The 21,519-nt window shown below is 37.6% G+C and overlaps 1 protein-coding gene across 2 annotated transcripts in view; it reads right to left on the bottom strand.

Moving 5' to 3' along the window:
* TMEM245 (transmembrane protein 245) overlaps nucleotides 1-21,519 on the bottom strand; it is a 76,597-nt gene that overhangs the window by 14,167 nt on the left and 40,911 nt on the right. For both annotated transcript variants that reach the window (XM_068195568.1, XM_068195576.1), the window contains 2 exons: nucleotides 16,033-16,155; nucleotides 12,022-12,167 (listed from right to left, as the gene is read on the bottom strand). In XM_068195568.1, the coding sequence (XP_068051669.1) occupies nucleotides 12,022-12,167; nucleotides 16,033-16,155 (269 nt within the window). The remainder of the gene's footprint in view (nucleotides 1-12,021; nucleotides 12,168-16,032; nucleotides 16,156-21,519) is intronic.

Here is a 21,519-nt window from a genome sequence, read left to right as displayed (position 1 = left end):
TCAGCCAAAGATACTGTTAGATTAAGACAATTTCACTCTTTTGTCATCTTCCTCACACCACTGATGATTGGTATTTTCCCATATTCTCTGAGTAAACACTAAAAGGATTGTACTACATCTTTGTTGTAGACCTTTCTGTACAGAGAACTAATTCAAAATGATGCTTTAAGAGAGACCTCAGCTATTCAGTTTCTCTTGGGAATACAACCACCACATTTTAAAAGAGAGTTCAAAGTATAAGTGAAATGCATTCAAAACTTCACAGCACGGTTTCACAATTTATCTTCAGATCAGGTTAGCTCAGAAGTGTCCCGGGAAAGGAGCCCTTCCATTCCCCTGTTCCAAAGATTCACTTCTGTCCCAGATGACCCTTCCTCTGTCTACCTGCCAGCACAGTCTTCATTATGTGCCATGACACTTTCTACAATGAATTCAGCTTTTTCGTCTTTACAGTGAATTCATGACAATGGTTACATGACGGGTTAGTTTTAGCAAAATAGCTCAGGTCCCCACTCTCCAGCCAACTCATAAGCAGTGACCTAAATAGTTGCACTCCCACCAGGAAAGAAGCCAGTACACTCATGGCTGGAGAGCAAGAACATATCAGCGCTGTCTTACCCCAGCTGAAATTAACACTCACTGTCACCATAACTTCAAAACCAAAGAACTCTTGGAGGTGTGTGAAGAACTTTCTTCACATGCCACCAAGATCTGTTGCAAAAGACAAGTTGCCAGTTATCTTTGAAAAGACCAACGTATTCTTCTTCTACAACGATCCCCTGAACTTCAAGTGATCACCAGGTGAACAATGAAGAATGAAATTACTTCAAGAAGTCCTGAAAAAAAGCTCTTAAGCTGTTCTTTGACTCTCTTTAAGGGTTCTGTTCTTTTTAGGGATAAAAAATGACCTCCTTTATATTTCAGTTTCAAATTTAACATGAAAGTAAGCTAAGCGCACTAAGATACATTCTAGCTACGAATAAAGCTGAAGTGGCAGGAAGTGTTGCTTGACAGAGTAAGATCATCTCAGGAGCAATATAAATATGCAAATTACTTTCAGAGATGACTCCATGACAAGATTTCAACAGTTTTGCTGCTGAAATTAATTCCTCCTCATGAATGATACAACTAAACAAAACAGCTCCAACATACGCACGCTAGTAATGACACTAATCAGATAAAGTGATACAGATTTCTATCAAAGCATGGTTCTTCCAGATGGCATAACTGATGCAAATATTGCATACTACACCTCCCAAGGCAGGACAAGCCTCCAATGACTTTATCAAAACACCATTAAAGTGTGGCAACCAGTCTGAAGTACACAGTGGCACACAGACTTTCTTCCCTAACAGAGAAATGTCTACATGCTGTGAAAAATAACAATTAACCTGTAAGAAATTCTATATCTGACTATTTCTTTAAAATGTCTTTGTATTTCTATTATTTTTTAATTATTACTTTGGCCTGTAATCGTACGCTTACAATTATTCTTCTGAGAAGAACATTTGAAAGGACCAATTATTTCTGAATCATTTATTTCTAACATTTTCAGATTTTTATCATGAGTAGACAATGTTTACTAAGTGCAATACTGCAGTGGTCTTAAAATTGATCTTGGAATATAACATATAAAGAGGCAAATTTGTCCAGACAAAAGATCTGTCTAGCCAGCATGCCATCTCCAGTAGAGTCCAGAAGCAGATGCTAAAGGAACAAAGGAAATAGACAAACCTCTTCAACAATCCCCCTTGAGCATTCTTCCTACCTCTACTTCCACCTCAGGGGATATTATGAACCTCATGCAGGCTTTCTATTAATTAATCTTCTAATGTATCTTCTTATTCCTCCTGTTCAATCCTTCAAGTTACTGCAATTCCAGTGTTCTTTTGCAAGACCTTACCCATGCCCTTCTGCCTGCTTCATGAACCAGTGCATTTTTTGGAAGTGCCTTGTCGCTTTTTGGTGATGCTAAGATTTTATCCTAGAAGGGACCACAGACAGTCCAACTCAGTCATCCTTTTTGCACTGGCTCTGATTTTACAAACTTCAATTGTGTAACAATTGAAGCAAGTCACGTCTTTGCTCTTTTTTTCAAGGCTGAAGAGTCCTAAAGAGCTCAGTCATTCCTCACAGAGAAACTGATGCATGCCTTAATTTCTCTAACCAGTCTTGTTGCACTCCTAGCTTTTTGAGATGCAGGAACTAGAATGGCACACAGTAACTCAGGGTACCGGAAAATCATAGTTTCATACAATGAGAGTACTATGCTGTGTTTCTGTTTTCTAGGTCTGTGTATAAATCTTAACGTTTGATATGCCTGGTACCTGTTTTTTAAGTATTACCAAGCACTGAGCTAGCCTGTGTAGCACAAAATATAGCTCCCAAGTGATAAGAGTAAGCACAGCAGTAATCAGTTTATGTGTGAAGTTAGGACTGGTTCTCCCCCACATGCATCACTTTCATCAACACTACATTTCACCAGTCATTTTATTTCCCAGACACTGTTGTCTTCTAACTGAGTTTGTCTACAATCCTGCTGCATCCACGACTTCTCTGGGAAACCTGTTCCAGTGTCTCACCACTCTCACAGCAAACAATTTCTTCCTTATATCTAATTTAAACATATCCTCTTCCTGTATAAAGACAATACCCCTTATCCTTGAAAGTCTCAGGAAAGCGATACTGTAAAAAGCCTTTATTAAATTTTGGTAGAACATAGCATACAGATGAACTTATTAAGGGTCTTGCTTGCCCACACTTCAAAAAACGTGAGGAATGAGGCAGAACTTCCCTTCTGTGAAAACTCCACCAATTCTTTGCAACTAAATCATACTCATCAGGTGCTGGTACGTCCTTAAGTTCCTACTCAGCCTTACACTACCAATATCCATCCAGCTTACAAGTTTGTACTTCCTGGGTTTCCTGGAACAATTTTTTTTTTTTTTTTTTTATTTTGCCCCTGAGATTTCTATAGTGACTTATCATCAGTCACTCCCAACAATTTGCTATTGCTCATTTAATTTGTTTTGTTCTAGAAGCTCTTCTACAGTCACTGTAATTTCTGACTCTGCTTTAGCTCATCCATAAGAAAGGTTTTACAATGCAACTCCCTCTACTTACCTTCACAGAATAAGCAAAACAGCATGAATTTACCTCCCCCCTGCAACGACCTGAGCCTTGTGGTTGCTGAGCACCCCTTGTCATCCCCTCAGCCCTCTGACTGCTTGTTGCTCCTGTCACAAGTGAAAAATTATACTTTTGTTTAACAGCATTTTGCAGAGCTTTGAGTAAATGAATCCAACTCAGCACGTGCTTTATGCCTATTTCTATCTGCTGAAGTTTATGATCCTTTCATTTCATAGTGAAAACTTCAGCTTTTAAGAGGATAGTTTCTCATTTTCATGGCCTTTAATATTTTGCTGTTCAGATATGCACTCTCTTCCCTTCAGCCTTACTCAGTTATTAGCATGCACTGGCATTAATATTTATTGTTCTCCACTCTCCTTGTAAGGATGTAAATTCTTTAGGATTCCCATTTTAGCTTGAAAAGTTCATTAATGAGAGCAACAACTGGCTTGAGTCAATACTGCTTGAGATCTACTGCAGTCTTATATTTAGGAACTCCTAGGCTGTTCAGATTATTCCTATTATAAAATTATGAAAAACAAGCATAAAGGAGTATTTTCATTGCTTCTGTTGGTGGAGACAATAAACAATGGACTGACCTTATAACTTGAAAGCGGGAAAAGTTAAAGCTGTAATGTTAAATCTTTGAAATATCAGGAAATCCTGAAGTTTCATATAAAATTTCATGCAGTCTTCTTACACTACAATATATCTGTATTTTAGATAGCAGAAATCTAATCAAGACTATAATAACATATACTGCAACATTAAATCACACATAAAGAATTATCAGATGTGTAAACATAGAAGCCTACAACATTATACTAAAAATAATTCTAATACTATACTTATATTCTTAGAATTACCTGATGGAGTATCTTTTTCCTATATATTTATTTAAGTCTTTCAGCAACCTTTTTCTTTCCATCCCTTCCAGTTAGCCTGCCTTAGAAGCAAAGAGGAAAACTAACTGGCTGATCTAAATTCCAGATGTAACTTAAGCATCACTCTCTTTACTGGCACAATTTATGTCATTACCAATTAATCATTCATTCAAATATTGGGTTTTGAGACATAAGTAACCTTTAAAAAGTTGTTGTATTAAAGAAAAGTAGTGTGTATATATAAGCCTAAGTGCAACACATAATTAAGGGACTTGTACCTAAGATGCAGTGTAATTACATTAAAGATTGCAGGGAAATCTGCTTATGTGTTTAAACATGCTCCCACTTGCACATGCACTAACCCACACCCTCCACATGTTTACAGGTATTTTCAGTCTTAAAAAGCACTGGACAGCCAGAGAATTTCACACTAGAAATATGCACTAAGACAAACTGCTGTTAGAACATACAGAACATGCCATCTGCAATATGAAAGAAGCCAATGGCAAAATATTGGCACTGTCCCTCATAAAGCAAGGAGTCCTCAGTAGCCTCTCAATGTGTTAGATACCAGCCTGCAGGGCAGAAAGAACAGGACTGTCTGCTTCAGCAACAGGTTATGCACTTAGATAATCTTCTGAATTAGAGGTAGTAAACTGTAAAATTCAGATTAAATTTACAGACTGTGACATGCTTTACCAAAATTACATGTGTAAAATAAGGAACATTTTTTCATAGTTTCAGGTAAATTTTGGAGTAAAGTATATGAGCAAATAAATTCTTTTCTGAAATTTTCTTTGAAGATCCATTTTTCTTTGAAATATTCTTTGAATAACCAATTGAGATCATGTGAACATAAAGCAATACACAGAAAGCTTTTGTGTTTAAGAAGTATTTTCTATATAAAAGGAAATACGGGTAAAGAAAAATCCTAGGGTGGTTCTTTTTGCAAATATGAGAATACTTAAGATTAAAGAAGTGGTGTGAGCAAGTCACATGTTTACTGCTACTAAAATAGGCAGCTTAAAAATACTACTATCTACCCCACTAAGATAATCAGGCTATGGTTATTTTCACTTTGGTTCAGCATATGTACTGAAATAATGTGGCATCTCATAGATTTACAGACTACATTCTACTCTTTTTCCAATAATTCAACTGAAGCTTTCCTTTCTTCAATGTAATTAAAATCAAAATATAAGTGGCTGTTATTCCCAGTTTTAGACTTGGCAATTATTTCATTAGAGAATCATGCAATCATTTAGATTGGAAAAGACCTCCCACATCATCAAGTCCAGCCTTTGACTCATCACCACCCTGTAAACTAAACCATACCACTAAATGGCACATCTGGTTGTTTGTTAAATACTTCTAGGAATGGTGATTTCACCACCTCCCTGCTCAGTCATCTCCCATGCTTGACAACCCTTTCTGTGAAGAAATTCTTCCTAATGTCCAACTTGAATTTTCCCTGGTGTCGCTTGAGGCAGTTTCCTCTTGTACCTAGGAGAAGAGGCCAACCCCCACCTGGCTACACCCTCCTTTCAGGAGTTGTAGAGTGATAAGGTCCCCCCAGGATCCCTTTTCTCTAGGCTAAACACCCCCAGCTTCCTCAGCTGTCCCTCACAGGACTCATGTTCAGACCCTTCACCAGCTTCACTGCCCTTCTCTGGACTTGCTCCAGCACCTCAGTGTCCTCCTTATATTGAAGGGCTCAGAAGTGGACACAGCACTCAAGGTGTCACCTCACCAGTGCTGAGTACAGGTGCCCTGCTCCCACTGGCCACACTGATGCTTATACAAGCCAGGATGCCATTGGCTTCATGATTAAGACAGAATCATTAAGACAATTGTTCAATTCTATTCACATCTCATAACATACACCTTAAGCAAAGCTTGAAAAATTTCAGTGAAGTCCTACTAAATGCATTCCTGTGACATAAGATTTCAGCAAGAAGTAACTCCTGCTACTAAAGAACATTCACTGCATGCAAAAATTCTGTCAAAACACCATCAGTTAATAGTTTTCTTTGAAAAATTTATCTGAAAGAAATTATCAATGTTGCAGTAAAATAAACAAGACCACACATTTTGCTTTTTCTAAGCATTAGCTTAACATGCTGGAAGATTATTGTTTTCTGCGGGAATTGTATCATTGTCTCATTTTCTCCATAATCACTGCCAGGATGAAACAGCAAATCAATTAGATGTTTTAACAGCTGAGAATTTTGTTTGTTTGTTTGTATGCTAGTTCTTTACAGATCTCTTTAGATGTTAATAAATAAATTAAAGTTGAAATTTCATTAAGAACCTATTTCATCCATCATGACACTATATTTTTTTTCTACATCAAATCTTTCTTTTTGACTTTACAACCAATTTCAGCTAAGGATAACAATTTCCTCTTTAGAAATATGTAATATTTCAAGTAACTTTTTATAACCAACGAAACATCTGATCAAATTTGAGTTATGCATGGCAAATGAAGAAAATGAAGCAAATAATGATAACCCTTCTCAAACTGAAAACAAACGGTACTCATCTTCCTGGCATTACTGAAAAAATTTCCACTAACACATGTTTCAAGGCATCACTCAGAACACTGATCTGGGTTTAAGACCATTTCACAATGTAATCAGGCCCCATCAAAACTGAAAGCTGCAGTAACTTTAAGCCACAGCCATACCCGTGTGCATGCACTCATGTGAAAGTATCGCACACACTAAATTGCACTGAGGCCGTGAGAACATGCAACTTAGTAATGTGCAATATCTCCACCAGAGCAAGCAGAATGGGAGCTTCAGGGAAGAAGGGTATGGTGCATTCAGGAAGAGAACGACATGCTGCTCAGGGAAAGGAAAATGGTTCAGGCAAAGGTGTGCATGCTACTACTTGGAAACCTGTGATTTGGAGAATTACTGCTTCATCCATTCAGGACAAAAACAAAACAAAAATAAAAATCCAGACAAGAGCACCCCCTCCCTGTTTGAGGGGTAAAGAATTTAATTTTCCTACTTAAGCAGTAAAGTAGGTGATTCATGAACCAACTTTATTTTACAGAACCCTTCTGAACAAAGCAAATCTCATACTGTTATGTGAGATTCCCCTGAACCATCAAAATACTGCATTATTTATTATAGTTACAATGAAAAAATTCACTAACTACTATTGAGAATTAAATTACCTAAATACAGTAAACTCATCCAAGTGGTCCTCATGTTTCTAAAGCAAGTCATCTTCCTAAACCTGACAGAGTGCTGCCAAAAGACTTCCTGCAACTCAACCTACTCTGGCATAATCCTTCTGCCACAGCTGTCAGGCCCCTCCCTGTCTCCCTTTCTTCGTTCCTATGGCTGACTTTAAGTGGTTTCAGTGTAAGTAAATAATGTATTTACTATATTCACAGGGAACTAACCACCACTGTCAGTCAAGGCAGACTCTCACACATGATGAATATTACCTTTGTAATTCATCACATTTTTGTCCTGATACCCACTTATGCAATATGGAAAACAGGCAAAAACCAACCCAAAAAACAAAAAGGGGAAAAAAGGAAGAAAAATAAAAAAAAGGAAGAAAAAAGAAAAAAAAAAAGATAGATTAAATGCAAAGGACAAATGAAGAATATGTCAAGAATTAAAAAAGAGTAATGAAATGTGGCCACACCAAGAAAGTTAGAATCAGACTGAGAAAGACCTGAGATTGCAAACCAAAGAAAAAGGAAAACATACACCACCTGGGCTTGAAGGACTAAAACTACTAGAGAACAAAAGCTCTTTTACTGCTGAGGCACTAGCAGTATTTGTGATGATAATAATTTTCCTAAATTATTATTTCCCACCTCATTTACAGGCAATGCCACATGAAGCTCCAGCATGGAATTTTGAATTAGTTGGTGGATTTGAAAGAGAACCAGTTCTTCATACATCAGTCAGAAATCCCTGTGGTCACACATGCCATCGGTAGTAATCTTACTCCCAGATTTTTTACGGTGTTTTAGGAAGTCATCACACAACTACTGACCTTTCCTCTTCCCTGTAGATTAAATGCTGCCTTCCACAGATGCAAACAATGAGGAGACATAAATGCAATATATGACAACAAAACATACACAAGTGTTTAGTCTAAAATCAGAGGAGCATTTTCATGATGAAAGTTACTCAAAATTGGGAAAACTGGTTTGTGACCAATTTGAAAATCTGTGTTTGTTCCATAGTCCAAACACTGCCAATTCCCATCTGGAGGGCTCCTTGGAGGCAGGCTGCACTGCCTGTGAGAACTGAGAAAACTCAGTCGAAGGCAAGTATCTGGAGTAAAGGCAAATGCCCAGCTTACAGTCACATTCACAACACAGGAAAAGACAAAACTAGTAGCAGATCATTCCTTAGATTGCCATTTGCCTTCCAGTCCCAAGGGAGACCTATAAAAGAGTTCTTTTGTTGACTGTCAATGGTTGCATGGCCTCTTCCTTACCACTGCCCCCCATGAAAAGGTGCCATCTCTTCAGCACTGAGGCCTGGGGGACTGGGGAGAGGAGGGCCTTCCTTCCATCAAACTGCTGCCTTCCCCATGTGGCAAGGGACATTCCCATCAGCTCTCCTGCCTTCTACAGATGGGAAGGGACACCCATAACCACGCATAAGGTGATCTCTGATCATCACCCAAGCCCTCACTCCAGACCATCACCAGCATCACCCATCACTGCCCTGAGTCACACTACCACCAGCATCATCTCCAGAGTTGGAATTTGGCCTGCTGAACACACAGCAGAACAGCCAGCCCCTTCTCCTGTCCATGCTCACCCAGAGGGTTACTGTGGGAGGTCCCTGGTCCTCTTTCGAGGACAGTCACCTCCTCAAAGCAAGACTTATGCTATCCCCAGCACAGCTTGTCCTTGGTGGAGCTATGCTGGCTGGTGCCTCCAAGTGATCGCCTCTCTTTCACAGCTCTGCCTTTGTACCACTAGGTTTGCGAAACAAGCTCTCGGAGCAGGCATAGCATGACGCTCTTGTCAAATCCCTGCTTGATCCCACCACCTGATACATACTGCTGGCATTTTGCTTCTCTGGCATCCTGGATGAATTAATTTTCTATCGAAGGCCAGAAGGGCAATTCATCCCATGGTTTGCAGCAGGCAGTTCTTGGATGACACTCAGCTTCTTCAAAACTCCTATAGTGTCACCACAGCCGCATCTATTTTTCCCACTACTCAAATTCAGATTTATAATCTGTGGTATTTTGACAGAAACAGTGAGATTCAACACTTGGCTCAAAAGCAGCCTGGAAAGTTGCTCTTACCCCTATACAGCTCATAAATCTATTTGTGTGAACAGAGAACTGTCACTGTATTTGCAAACTCCCCATCAAAGGAGTTAAAGTATTTATAAAATTTATAGCTATTTATAGTCCATAAAATAAAAAACACAACACAGTTTCAATGAGAGAAACTGAAATGGGAAATCATCTTTGTTTAAGAGCTTGCTGGGTAACATATTTAAATTAAGGGATTTATTGAGCTATAAAAACAAGTTGCCAATTGCCCTCCTCTTCTGTCTCTCTTACTCTTTTCCTCTGAAATAAATGGCAAAGCACACAAAGGAACAGACTTCCCTGATTACATCCAAGTTTCCTACTGCTTTTCACAAACACATTTCAAGTAAAAGACCACAGAAGTAACTGGCAACATGGAGGATGATTTGGTTTATGAGCAAAGGAGAGTTTAGGTCAATCTCTTGCCACAAGGATCTCTGCCTTCTTGACAGGACTAGATGCTGTCCTAGCTTTGTGCACGTGATATGTCCTGGTGAAGAGTGGTGGGAGCTGGAACACCGCTGGTGACTTTTGAGATTAATGAACCAAATTTTTTTGGTCAACTTGACAGCATGAATATTTTGAGAGTGAATTAATATTGTGTAGTGCTGTCATAGTCTAATGATGAAAGCAACTACAGATGTTTCATTATTTGATAATTCATAACACAAATGGAGCCTCTTCCATCCTACCACCAAGCACTAATATCCATTTTGCATGCCATTTGCAGATGAGGAGGACAAGCCATTTTTAGGTTCCTACCTCTGCAGCAACAACTCATCTCCAAAAAGAAAGAACAGTTGCTACTTTGGGACAAAAGAAAGGGTTTGAAGTAGCAATTGTTTTTCATATGACAATAGTCTAGACACGCATAAATTCATGAGAAATTGTTACTACACTCGCCATATTTACATACTGAAGATCACAATAAGTTTTGAGTGGAATGCAAGCTAACTGAGAATCATTAGGATAAATCCCTAGGTACAACTGAGAAGTGAGAAACTTCTGAAAATCTCAGAAGAATCAATCCAAAGAATTCAAATAAGGCACCAAGTACAGGCTACTCCAATCAAATATGAGTGACTGATTCAGGCTAGCTTAGCGAATAAACAGACCGAGGTCCTTTGTGTATGACAAGCTGCTTCCCATTCTCCATTGTCCAGATTCTCCAGACACTGGCTTTTTCTCACCATATTTGCAGTTAATGATGCATGCTGGCTCTTTCATACTCATTTTCCTCTGGCTTCTCTAAAATTATTTTCTTTCTTTCCTCCACTCAAATTCTGAGAAATACTTTGGTTCATCTGTGTCACAAACCTGTAAACTTATAACTGCATTCAATACAATCCTCCTCACATAGTATCCATGACCAGATAAAACATTTTCCACACTGTTCCCCTCTACCCTGGGCTAAAGAGAACAATTTGTGAGACTAGTATCAGTTTCTAAATCCACTCACACTATTCAGAAAAGATAGAACTGAGATACTAACCATGTGATCAATGAAAACTCAATAGCAGTCACTCAAGAAAAAGGCTATTAACTTTTTGGCAGCATTCCAAATCTGTTGCTTTTTACCTGAATTGCCCCTTCATTTCAAATGACTACAACAGTTAACATTCTTGTTCAAGATCCTACACAACATAATATAAACTTGCCATTGTTAAAATGGCAAACATTCAGCAATGAGTTTGGAAAACGAATTTAATACCTCTCCAGTTTAAAGCCTCCTCATATATTGTATGCATGCACAAGATGACACAGAAAGCAGTGGTGTAAGAGGCAATGGCTGTACAGAATTCAGCATGAAGTCTGTTCACTTTGTCCAGATCATCAATTTTTTTGCAAAAGTACACTATGACTTAAACACCTTATTTAAAATCCAGTTTATTACATTACCAGCATGTTAGTGTTTCAAGCTGCTAACAGGTGAAAGATGATGATTTATTTCATCTGCGATGAACTTTATTGCACCACCCCAAAATTAGCTTTACTTTGAAATCTTTGTGAGCCATATTGAAAAACATTTTTAAAATCTTCCTTTAATTACTGAAATAGTTTATAACCAACACACAAAAATGGTGACTAAGCATGAAACACTGTGGATGCACTCTGTAGGTGCAGCACTGTAGTGTTTCAAGTGTGATAAGCAGAGTGCTCCCCTGGTGTTCCCTTTGATGTAATTTGGTTTATGGAGATCATGAACTAGATTTCTTTCAGGTGAAACTGAACTGGAAAATATTCTCCAGAAGCGTATCTAATACATTCTAGGTACAAATGGATACTTTTTCTCCAACAGTAGACAAAATACTTCAAACTAAATAATTCTGAAATGCATACAGCACTGATGGCAGGCCCTCCATTTCAAATTTTGCTGTATGCATCTGCTCCTACTGAGCTGCATCAGCTGTTACTGCCAATACAACTGCAAACACTGCTGCCTGATGAGTTAGGGATGTCATGGGTGTAGCAGTTTTACAAAACACCACTATTCATGACAGCACAGACCTCTGAAAAATTTTACCCAAGTCCAATCAAATTAACAATCAAAGGGGAAAAAATCATCAATGCTAGGTTCTTAAAATCACTTTTGCAATTCATCTTTGAAACACAAGCTGTTGCAGTTGTTTATTATTTGCAGTTGAACATCAAATTTAAAGAAGAAATTTAAACAGACGGCAAGAAATCAGAAATATACCTTATTGCTTCCTCCACAGATTGGCCAACTATATTTGAGGAGGAACCTGGCTGAGACAAAGGTGTCAGACTTATCACCCATTTCACTGGCTTATAATATTCATCACTGGAGCTTAACAGGTAGAATAGCGTGGTCAGAAAAATCACCTGCAAAACAAATTGAAGTTTTAAATTACAAAGTAATAAATACTTCCCAGAATTAGAGTATGCAGCTATGCTTCAGATATTGACTTTTACTGAAAAGGAACAAGATGCTCTTCCACAAGCCTGGATTTAGAAAAACAGAGCTGAAAGAATTATTTTCTCCCCTGCTCCAAAAAGGAGCAGGGGACATTTACAGCTAGACATTATAAAACTTCTGCCTCTGTTCAGCTTCTTTCCAAAGTCACATCTAGACCAAACAACTAGAATGCTGATAAACATTATAGTTGTGGGGCTCTTTGGTTATTTTTCAGCATATTTAACAGATCAAAAAATTGCTGAATAGTTACATCTATTCTCAAAACAAGCCAACAAAACTGCCAAATAAATTTGGGCTGTCTCAAGAGTCATTATGCAGCTGGGTATCAGATCTGAATTACACAAAAATTCCCAGCCATAAATTTTATGTTAATCTGGCAATCCTAAATGAATATTGCTCCTGTGAGTTTGATGAGTCTCAGCGGAAGTGATGGCAGTTCCACTGTTTCAGTTAAAAGAAAAAAATTATAATCAGATTGGATTAACTTCCTCTATGTTGCAGTCAACTGTGTTTCTCTTATCTTCCTGTTAGTGGGCTCAGCAACTTCTTGGGTAAGAATGAATCACAGAACTGCATCCATCTTGAAACAGAATACCTCAAACAAGAAAAATCCATTCTGTATGCTCCAAACGTAAATGATGGCTTATATTTGCTTTATTTACACAACTCAGATATTTTTTGTTGCCTCCCAAGACTAGAAAGAATTCTTTTAACTTTCCTTGTTTCCAACCTACTTGTATTCTAGAATAAACCACATCCTAATCTTTTTTTATAAGCCAAACAGCCTGATCTCTATAAGTCTCTTACTTTCAAGCATTTCATCCAGCTTGCAGACACCTCATGTTCTTTTCCTTCACTCCCTCTGAAGATGCTCAGAAAACAAAATGCAAACAGCATTGCAATATTTCATTACCAATCTCAAAATGACTTCCGTCTCTGTTCCTAATTTCTTTATACTCAGTAAAATGCTACTACCATTTTCCTCCTACTCTGCCCTCCCAGACTTAAACTTGAAAGTCACATTCAAATATTAACCTCTAATGACCCTGTCCAAATTGCCATATATTGGTTTAGGCTACATTCCATCTCCCCAGGTGTTTAGCTTCTGCCTTGGGAGATAAACCAATCTAGCTAATAAAACAAGTCATTATATCAGCAGATTTTAATAGCGTGCTGTTAACATTAATTTTGAGCTTAAAAAAAATAATAACAAAAATTAAGCTTTGCTTTAATGAGAGATAGTCTAGTGCCAGTAGCAGTATCAGCTAGGTTTTGCTACAACTTTTAAGTAAGAGAATCTTAAATCACATTTTAACATCCTTTGTAATTCTGAGATTATGGCTATATTTTTCCTTGATGGCCTCTGCCATTTCTAAGCTACTATATTTCCTGCTTTCAGTAGAAAATTCTGCACTGAAGCAGGCACTCAGATGATGTTGTGTCTTCCTTCCACTGAGCAGATCTTTCTGCACATGTAGTTTTCAACACAGAGAGTAGCATCTTGCTCTAAGTACAATAAGTGTAATATCTGCTTATCCACTGTTCTTCCCCAGTGTTTACAGAAAAAACTTGCTTTCTTAAGGAGGGACAAGATAGATATACCCACCTGAAGAGTGAAAGCCAAAGCAATGGCTAGGAATGAACAGCAGTGGAATAAAACAGCATTAGGCTCAACTACCAGGCAGGAAAACTTACAAACCCTACTCAATTTCTGCTAAAAGAAGATGGATGTGACCACAGCATCACACAAAATTAACTCTGGAATTTTGGAGTATCTGCCTTTTAGGAAATTAATGTATTTCCTTTAGCACAATAGATGTAAAAATTCAAAAAGAACCTGTAGTCACAGAATACAATAATGTATTATCAAATGGCTTGCTGATTCTTCCAACAAGTGGAATAACCTCAATACTACATTCAGCATCAAAAGATATGTACCGTCTTAGAGCAACTGGAGGATAAAAGCTTTCAGACCGCTTTTACAGTACATCTGAGATACCTAAATTGTTTCCTAAGCAACAATTCAAGATCCTGCCAATGACTATGAGAAAGAATTTACCAAAGACAAAACAGTATGACCGTTCCATAGTTAAACAATTGATGGATTACTGCTTCATGCTGTAGAATTTGTCCTGTAGCTGAAAACATTAAATACTCAAAGTTGAGAAGGGATAGACTGAATTCAAGGAGAAAACTCTGGGTAAACACTCTCTACCAAAATGATAATTCAGCATTTCCACAGGCATCAAGAAACACACAACCTAATTGCTTGTGCATCAGGTCCATTGATTCAGTAAATATTTTTGTATCTGCTTTTCATACTCAATTTTCTGCTGAAAAGCTTCAGGGTTTTTGTTTGCTGGGAGTTTTTTTCCTTGTTTTGGGTTTTCTGGTTGTTTGTTTAGTTGTGTATTTAACAGCATCCAAGATCTGTGCATGCCCTGCAGAACTGTAGATGCCCATCAGCCAAATGGAGCTTTTTCTCTTCCAATCTTTGTAACAGAATATGAGCAGAGTGAGTGCACATGTGAGTATACACATGTGCATAACTATACACTCACACAAAGGCATATACATACATCCATGAGCACATGTGTGCAGACAGGAACTTCTATTCAGAAATGAAATGAAACTGACACTTCTGTAACTAATGATCAGTTTTCAAAAGTTTGTTTAAGATCTGAACACAATCTTACTGGATCATGGATGGATGTGCTACACAGATTGACATGCCTACTTAATTTTTTGATGGAAGATGTATTTTTCAAAATGGAGCTTTTGAACAAAGTGTCCATTATTTCCATACTTTAAAGAACAAATTTTTAAAGCTAAAATAAAAGTCAGTATTAATTTAAATTCAGGATGACTAAAACTGGACTGAAATGAAAAGCTAGAAAAGCTAACCACTTTGAGCATTATCTTGTTGGAAAATTTAAGTTAGCTTGTGCCACCCCAAACTAGTAAAAATTTTTCTGTAGCAACTAGGAAAAATGAAAAATGAAAAAACAAAAGCACAGTTAAAGCATCTAATCTTTAAAAGAATTCCAACACTGCAAGATCCCAACTACCTCTGCTAAACCAGCTGACTGTACAAGTGCCCCAGCAAGAGGCAGGATTCTGCTGGCAAAGAGTCAGGATCATGCATCACAGAAACAGCATGCAATGAACTTGATATAAGTCATTAGGCATCTAAAGATAAATTTTCTATCTAAGCCTGAGTACCTTTAAATCACTAGCAATTAGCTCCCAAGCTTGCAATTTTTGTATGCTAACTTTTTTGACACAGTTTTAAATGTGCCATCTTGGGTGAAGTTGTGGACTAAAGAAGAAATAAAATGCTTTCATGCAATCTTTTTTTACAGAAGACAGCAAGAGAACAAAATTGGCGATTTCCCTGCAAAAATGTTTCCAATCTCCTGAAAGCAATGGCTTGTATAGGGATATGCTTATGCAGACATGCCGTAAGATTTCAGTAGTTATGTAGAATATTACAAGCTACAGCTTAGTACCTTCAAGGTCTGAAACAAGAATTTTCCACTAACAGAATGACAGGAAGACTTACTACCTCCTAATCTTGCCCTCCCATCTAGAATGCCCCCAAAACAGATAGCAAATTTGCAACATCTTATCTAATACCAAAACAGAATTTTGGTATTAGATAAGTTTAGAAGATGTTTTCAATGCTTTAGGTTTGAGTTTTCATTGTTACAATATGTGCAATTAGGTTACTCCAGTAAAATGGACCGTGTAAATCAATGACACACTACTTACCACTGAAAGCACAAAATTGAGGAGAGCTGTCCCACTGTGGAAGAGGATTGTCACTAATGCTGTAACCGTAGTAAACAAGAGGCTCACATTGCGACTCATCACTATCCACAGAGACTCCAGGATCTGAAAAAGGAGGAAGAAGAGAAGACAGATTTAGACATTGGATACTATTAGCATGGACTGACAATTACTTGTTGAGTGATTCATCTCCATCAAGCTAAACAGAGACGACTTTAACAAAAAAAAATCATCTTCCCTCACTCCCACATTACAGCAGGTTCTATCAAGTGAAAATGTCCACTTTACCAAAGGCAAGTTTCTATGTAGCTAATTATTAGGTTTTGGAATTTTTCTCTCAGTATTCAAAATTATTTCATTATGCAAAACTGCAAAAAAACTAGATGTGGTGATACTTGTTTACTGTGATTAACATTCCTGCCAAGCAGATCTTGTCTTGGGAGAAAATATTCACCTTTTCAAAAACAGAAATGTTAAGACACAAAGAACAAGGAGTAATATCACAAGGTAGAAATAAATCTGATGCTCCCAATCAAATAATAAAATTACTATTTCAATAAATTTGTTGTTAAAATGTTTCATGGCAATGAAATACATATTTTTAGTAATATTTACAGAGAAATGCAAAGTTGTGATTTTGAGTAAGGCTCCATCAGTTAATCAAGTAATTATTGAAAACTAGCAACTATTAGTCTTGGTTTAATAAATAGCAATGAGGCCAAATTAAAAACAAAACCAATCAACCAACACCCCCTAAAACCAAAAAAACCCTTCCTCAGTAGAGCAAAGAGTATAAGCCATGTGATCACCTCTCCTTTAGAAGTGAGTGAATCATATTAAACATAATTTATTAAGCATGAACTTGAGAGGGAGTAAGTGCTGGGGGAAATGACAGGGAATTACAACACAGCAAGACCTACTTAGTTCATGCTCCCTAGTATTTAATGGGAATTATGAATGTTAAAGCTCATCTTTTGTACAGATTTTATTAGTGTCTCTTGAGAATTCAGGTGAGGTTAGAAGCGAAGAGGACACTCCTGAAAAATGTTCTCCCACTGGTACCTGTTCCTTTCCTTCTTCTATGGACTACAAAGTCATTCTGGGGGTGCAGCAGTGGTACAAATCCGTGCAGCCCCTAGGTAACTTTACCATCTAGACATTATATTACAAGGACTGTAGACACAGAGGACAGTGAATTCTGAGGCAATGGTTTGTAGATAAAGAAGAGGCCTTCCAGTTTTATTCAGGAAGGATACTGCTATGATTGCTAATAGCAGGCTTTAAGTTGTATGCAAGGTTCCCCTCCAAGATATTTAAGATTGTTATTAGAACTTGGTGTGTGAACAGGAGCTTCTGTGCCACAGGTCTTCTGTTATAATGTGGAGTTTAATCATAGAACAGCAGCAAAGGCCTTGCAAATAGGGACACAGATTGAAAACTAAAGCCCCTGAAACATGAGCAGTGTTTTGAGTAAGAAGGCATGGAAGATGCACAACTTTATGAGCTAGAAGATTGCTTTTCCTTCAAGAAAATGATGTAAGAACTAAGAAAGGGGGGAAAAAACACAACAAGCTAACAACAGGACAAGGCACCTGTCATGACCTGGAAAAGTAATACTTTTCCCATGTATCACAGCACACAGTCCAGGGCAGACGTCAAGGGGCAGGAGCTGTCCAGTATAAGAACACCTTATGAAAGGAGAAGCTCCTTAATTAAGTTCCAGCTTTGCATACCTAAAAGCTCTTCAGCCAGCTCATTTACACTCCTGTGACTCAGACCATTAAGAACAGCCTCTATTGGTGCCAACTACACAGCACCATCATGATGGTTTTTCAGCCACACAGCTCATGTAGAACATGATTGTTAAGGACTGACCACTTTCAATACATAATCATAATGATTAGGAGATTGCAAAGCAAACCACAGGCATGAACCATGTTGTTAATGAAAACTGGTCTAGTAAACTTTTGCTCTAAAGAGTATAACTACTCTGATTTAGCAGCTTTCTAACTAGTAATCACAGCAATTGTTAAACCTCTCACTTGCAACACATAAGCTAAGCTGGTACCAGTGATAGTTTACAAAGAGAGGAGCTTGTTCCATCTGCCAGAGGAGAGCACAGAATTGCTAGGACGGTGAATGTTTTCAAAACAGGATGTTTCTCCAGTAGAGGCAGGATTTATTGAACACTTTCCCTAGAAGCTTAAGCCTGAGGGCTAATAACCAGAAGTATACAACTACAGGTAGTTTGAATGTAGGTATCAGGTTCCATTAACATCATGAATGGTTCTCCTATGTGAACATCCTTGTTTGGTGGAGTCATTGATTTGAACTGTTGAACCAGTTATCACCAGCATCTGCTTTAGATTAAGTGTAGATAGTACCTTTCTACAGCTTTAGTATGTCTTATGAAAGCAACTGCATCTTTTAGGACTCTTCTCCAACTACAGAGTAATTCCTTGTTACACATATATATCATTAAAATTTCAAGATACAAGCTTTTCATAGCTAAGGTGAGAAGACAGACATAGCAGACTCTAATCATTACTGAATACAGTGTCAGAACGTGCTCAAATATTTCCCTACCACTCACAAAATCAAATTACATGCAGCTGCACCTAGGAGCTCATAATGCTGTTCGATTCCCAGAGCCTTCTGCAGCTGAGTTGATGAGGTCACCTACTACACATAAAGAATTGTTAACACCTTGCCAGCTGAGTTCTCCAAAACACTACAAAGTGTGAATATTTATGCAACAATGTTACATTACTTTTAGTTACTTTTTTCCTATTAAAAAACAGAAAACCACACCTCTTCCCCCAAACCACTGCTCTGTAAGCAGTCATAAGGGATCAGTGTTTAGAAGAGCTACAAAGCTGTAAATAATTCAGGACTCTCTGACACATCACATTGTGCCACCTTCAGAATCAGTTACTGTACCTTTCCAACCTGTAACAGGCAAGAAAGAAAAATTGCACACAATGTTCTCAGGCAGCTAGGGTGTCTTCTTGGCCACTTTTAAACTGGTCAACACCTGAAAATGAGGGTTAAAAGGCACTTGACCAAAACAGTAATTTGCTGAGAACTTCAAGTCAGCAAACTTCTGGAAGCCAGATAAAACTAAGCACCTAACTCAATTCTGTATAAAGGGAATAAAACTGGATATAAAGATGTAAAAAACAACCAACCCAACATGCTAGTTGATATATTACTGAAAAATGGACTGAATTAACTATAAACTTATGAGATTACTTGAAGAAATTACTGGAGCCAGAAAAATATTAGGATGCGTAGTAACTCAGTGAAATATTTGAGAAGCTGACTTGATTTAAAATGTACAGATCAGTCACGCTAAAAGCATGGAAAGGGAAACCTAACGAAGCTGAAGCCTGCTGTGTCTATCTCTGTGGAAGGTCTTCCATCTTCCTGTCTGGGAGATCTCTGAATGAGATACCACCTGGTGGTGAAATGATGAGTATTCTTATGCAAGGAGCCAACAGATCAAATTAAGAAGACATTAGCAATGTCTCATGTAACATCAAGGGATCTCTCTGAGTCATCATTCACAGATTTAGCCAGCAGCAATTCACTTTCTCAATGCTACAAGCATACGAGAAATGGAGAAAAAGGGTTATGAATGGAAAAGCAGAGGAGTGAGGAAAGAATGAGTCTTTTTTATTTTTCAGAAATTAAATCTTAATAGTCCAGCTGCATGTTGCCTATTTCATCCATCTGATAAACTACCTTGGAGAGGAATATGGGGTGCAAAATGCAAGGCATAAAGTGAGGCTCCACTCCTGCTCTCTCTGCCAAGTAGGAAATGAAATAAATCCCACTTCAGAAACACACCACTGATTATATTATGATGGTTTTTAACATTACTGCTTCTAATACTAGAAAAAGGCAGCAGTGCTGCTAACACCAAAGCTTTTAGGAAAAAAAAATGCAAACTGATGATTTGGAAAAGCTTATCTTCATATTAAATCTTCAGGCAATTTACATGTTTATATAGTAAATTACTTTAAAATAATTAAGGTCTGTCTACATCAAACTACAGCTAAGCATAACTGCTATAATGAACAGCACATTTTGAGGGGGGTACAGAAGTCTTCCAAGCTTTACCTGATACTCAAAGTTGCAAAGTTGAATTGATGCGTGTTGTTGCAAATTAAATGAACACCAGCAATTCCCCAGCACACCTACATCAGTAATTTAATTACATGCTTTCAACTCTAAAATGAGAATTTCTTCTATTACGGTAAAAGCCTGAAGTGAAACACTAGCATCTGTCTTCTCTTAACATTTTTCTTACAGTAAACACTCCTTCTATTAAGGAGGAAGAACACTTCCTTTGACTTCCATCAATGGAGAAGAGCTTATCTGCTTGTGGCTGTAATATGACATTGTCAAATAGCTGTATTTTCAAAGAAAAATGTCATCTGTTCTATTCTGAAATACTTCAGAAAGCCAAGGGGCTAGCAAGACAGTTATTTTTTGGTTAACTCAATCTATGCATAAATATTTGTTACATGCAAGTACTGTAATCATACACATTTATGCTTCTCCAAAAGTGGAGGAAATCTCATTAGAGCTGTGTATCCACTTTTTTACACAGTTCTTTACAGCTATCTCGTTTTCTTTAAATTATCTGTATGTTAAAAAATAACTGTCAACACAGCTTTGGGACTGTACTGAGTCTTGCTATATTCTTAAGAAATGCAAGCCAGCACTGATTTCAAGTGTTCAACTTCACTCTCCCCAACAACACACTCAACCAAAAAAAAAAAAAAAAAAAGAACAGTTGGAGTTGGAAGAGACCTTAAAGATCATCTGGTCCCAATCCCCCCACCATAGGCAGGGTCACCTTTGCTTAGATCAGGTTGCTCAAAACCCCATCTAATCTCGTCTAAATCCCACCCAAAGTTCCATAAAATATGAAAAAAGCAAACAAACAAAAAGCCTAAACTAAAGAATCTAAGCAACAGAAAAATTAAATCCCCAGAACATATGCTCCCTAAAGCACTCACAAAATTTCAAATATTAGCCCTTCCCAATTCAGTATACCATTATAATAACCCATTGTTCCACTTCAAAATACCAGGAGAAAAGTTTTCATGCTCTGGTAATAACATAAATCCTGAATACAGTAAGGCTGCTTTGTATCTTAGGCTAGGTAAGAAACTTGACTAAACATACCAGACCTAAGCAAAAGCTATTCTTATTTTAATAATCTCCAAGTTTTAATGACCTAAACAAGAACAGAGACTGTATTTTCATTAATTTTAATTAAAAACATTAGCGTGAGTAATATTTATGCAATGCACTGTAGATAAGAAAGCCGGGAAAGAAAATGCTGCCCAGTAAGAACGTGAAATCAGGATTTAGAGCTTTATACTAAGCTGACTAGTTTACAGGCTGCTATTAAGGACATGAGTATATGGAGAAAAAAGACAGGTGTTTCCCCACAGC

Source organism: Anomalospiza imberbis, chromosome 1 (genome assembly GCF_031753505.1).
Source record: "Anomalospiza imberbis isolate Cuckoo-Finch-1a 21T00152 chromosome 1, ASM3175350v1, whole genome shotgun sequence".
Taxonomy (NCBI): domain Eukaryota; kingdom Metazoa; phylum Chordata; class Aves; order Passeriformes; family Viduidae; genus Anomalospiza; species Anomalospiza imberbis.
The sequence above is the reverse complement of the archived record's forward strand: the minus strand, read 5'-3'. Positions and strand labels throughout refer to the sequence as shown.